At 32.4% G+C, this 2927-nt stretch overlaps 1 protein-coding gene across 1 annotated transcript; it reads left to right on the forward strand.

Annotated features, from left to right (window-relative positions):
* Positions 1-2113: 2113 nt before the first annotated feature.
* LOC111369095 (transcription repressor OFP17-like) lies at positions 2114-2691 on the forward strand. The gene has a single exon (XM_022990580.1). The coding sequence runs from the start codon at positions 2114-2116 to the stop codon at positions 2654-2656; it is 543 nt and encodes a 180-aa protein (XP_022846348.1). The 3' UTR covers positions 2657-2691.
* Positions 2692-2927: the final 236 nt, after the last annotated feature.

Raw genomic sequence — 2927 nt, forward strand, 5'->3', positions numbered from 1 at the left:
ATTAAAATTAATTGTTGATTTTGACTTAAATTTAAAATTTGGATTTCAGTTTCTACCAAACATGAGCTATATATCCACACCACTTTATATATCTATCCATTCTAAATTTATCCCTGTTACATAAAAAATGTGCGGGAAGCTGTTGAATCGTTACAAGGCTAACCTGATGGATGAATTCAAAATGACTATATCCAATTGGACTTGCATGTTGACTTAACTACGCTGCCAAATACAAATTGAAATTTTGGGAACTTGATGTGTATGGACGTGAAAAATTTATCCAACTTTAGGAACTTTATTAAATTTCCAAAATTAAGAAATTATGTTTAGTGATACTTATGAAAGAGATTGATGGAAACAATCCAATAGTAAATTCTAAATAGTCTTCATCTTTCTTCTTAACATCGAAAGATTTTCTCCAAATCCACTACTGCAGATTACTCTCAAAATTACCCGAGTTTTTCGGTTGAACAAGATTTTTCATCAAGAAGAAAAGGGGTAAATTGATACCATACACCCTTTCTTTCGTTGTTGTTATTTCCACCACGTGCTTGATCAGGGGCGGACCCAGACGTCTAGTATTGTGGGGTCAAAATTTTAAAAATAATTTTTTTAATAAACAACATAATATCAATAAAAATAAGTTAATATGTATTTTGACACTTTGAAAACGTCGTATAATTACATCATTATTAATATTATTAAATAAATTTTGTTACTTGTATAGTTTTGTTTATCATTTCGTTGGTAAATGCTGAGCTAACATTGAGTAAATTAAATGAATTGAAATAAAATTCAAGTTTAGTTCAGGAAGTAAATGAAATTCAAATTTAAAACAAATATATATAATTCGAAAGTAATTCAAATTGCATTTAATCCGTAACAATCCTAAAAAATTTACGTCATATTTCATGTAAGACTTCTAAATGAAACGATATAAATTATATTGAAAAATTTATTGTGCAAAGATAATAATTAATTGAATTTTTTAAAAGAAAAAACGAGTTAGATGTCTTTTTTAAGGCGTACGTTTGATACATATTTAACTATTTTTGATATCCGTTTGGATCATTCGATATGAAAACGATGTAGTTTTCGAAACAAACTTTTATATGGCATAGACGATTTGTGGATTCAGATAGCACATGATTACAAACGAATTTTTAGAGTTAGGATATTATTGAAACTCTCAAAATATTAGTTTCAAACGACCTACTTTAACATGTCATAACTTTTGCTATAATTGACCACTTCACATGCCATTAATGAGTGAAAAACTAGGCTATGAGCACTTTGAAATGGTATTAAGAATGCAATATTTTGACTTCATTTGACATCCCGACGAGTGCATCAAAGTAGATTGCAAAAAAAAAAAAAAAAAAAGGTCAAATTTTGTGGGGTCATTTGACCCCACATGACCCCATGTGGGTCCGCCAGTGTGCTTGATGCCGCATTGCTAACAAAGGTTTCCGGTAAGGCTTGATAGCCTTTTGTTTTTTACCCTGCACATTCTGATTGGTTGGGTAGATATCTACTGATCAATTCTGCTACATGTACATCCATTATATATAATTAGTTTGACAGTTGCATACGTGGCATGTATATGTCCATTAATTTGGGGTTCAACCTTTTTTAGTTTGACAATTGCATACGTGGCATTATATGTCCATTAATTTGAATTTCTAATATAAAAAGCCCAAAAGGATTTAACGAGGATGAATATTAGATGAATTTAAAGTAATAATTTTTATTTGACTTTATTCTTGTCTATTTAAATAAATTTACAAGACTTAAATTGCAAATTCAATTTTAATCCCCACCAAACAATTTTTTTTTTTTTTGGTAGGATCTTATGTATACATCGAATGCAACCTTAATCTCTTCATGACCCTCGTTATGGAAATCTGCAGCAAACGTGCAAGCAATAATATAAAGGCAGAAGGTGGACTTTTAAAATTGAAAAAGGGAATGCTGACCTTCAAACAGTTGGAAAAAATTCCATTTCATGGTATGCCACTTTTCCTACAATACAAGACGTGAAAACCACACCTAATCCTTTACATAAGACATGTTTTCGTTTTCATTTCCGTGCGACCTAACAAATCGTTAAGCAATGAAGTTGAAAACTCCGTCCAAGTTTTTCAATCCATGCAAGAAAATACTAAAACTCTTCAAATTTAAACTCCGAAAACCCGTCTTCATAACATCTCTTCGATTTCGTCGTAGAAAATCGAAAACCATCAACACGAGTCGTTTAACGAAGATTCGTACGCTTTTCCGTTCGTCAAGGCAAGGAAAAGAGACAGATCAAATGATGGAGCTCATGAGTTTTCCAGATGAGGGACATCATAAGGCACCCCACCCTTCCCCTCTCACCCCAGCATACGTAAAAATGAGAGGAGATTACAAAATGGAAGTCTTGGGTCGAGATGATGTTGAAGATGCATGCAGGAGTTTTGAGAATTATTTGATAGAAATGATGGTTGAAGAAGGGAAAGTGAGGGATTTGAAGGATGTTGAAGAGTTTCTTTACTGTTGGAAGAACCTCAGATGTCCTATTTTCACTGATTTGGTGTCCAGATTCTACGGGGAGTTGTGCAATGATTTGTTTTCCGATAACCGTGATGATGGTGTTAAAACCCCGAGGAACCTGTGAAGCGTTAAATATATTCTATCTGTCACATTTATGTAGGCTGATTTTGTTTTTCATATGAATTAAAAAAATCTTATTTAATGTTATTGAGAAAGTAATTTTATAAGTTTCCTTCCCAAGAAGCAATTTCGCAAGTTTTTTGTAACACAGTCAAATGCAACACCATCACATGCAATGTCTGCCTCTCAAATAGGTTTGTTATTTTCTAGTTCTTCAGGTATATCATCCTCTTTGTAGGTTTTTGATTCTGGGGCTTGCCATCATATGTCACCTT

The sequence above is a fragment of the Olea europaea genome, chromosome 20, assembly GCF_002742605.1.
Source record: "Olea europaea var. sylvestris chromosome 20, O_europaea_v1, whole genome shotgun sequence".
Classification (NCBI taxonomy): domain Eukaryota; kingdom Viridiplantae; phylum Streptophyta; class Magnoliopsida; order Lamiales; family Oleaceae; genus Olea; species Olea europaea.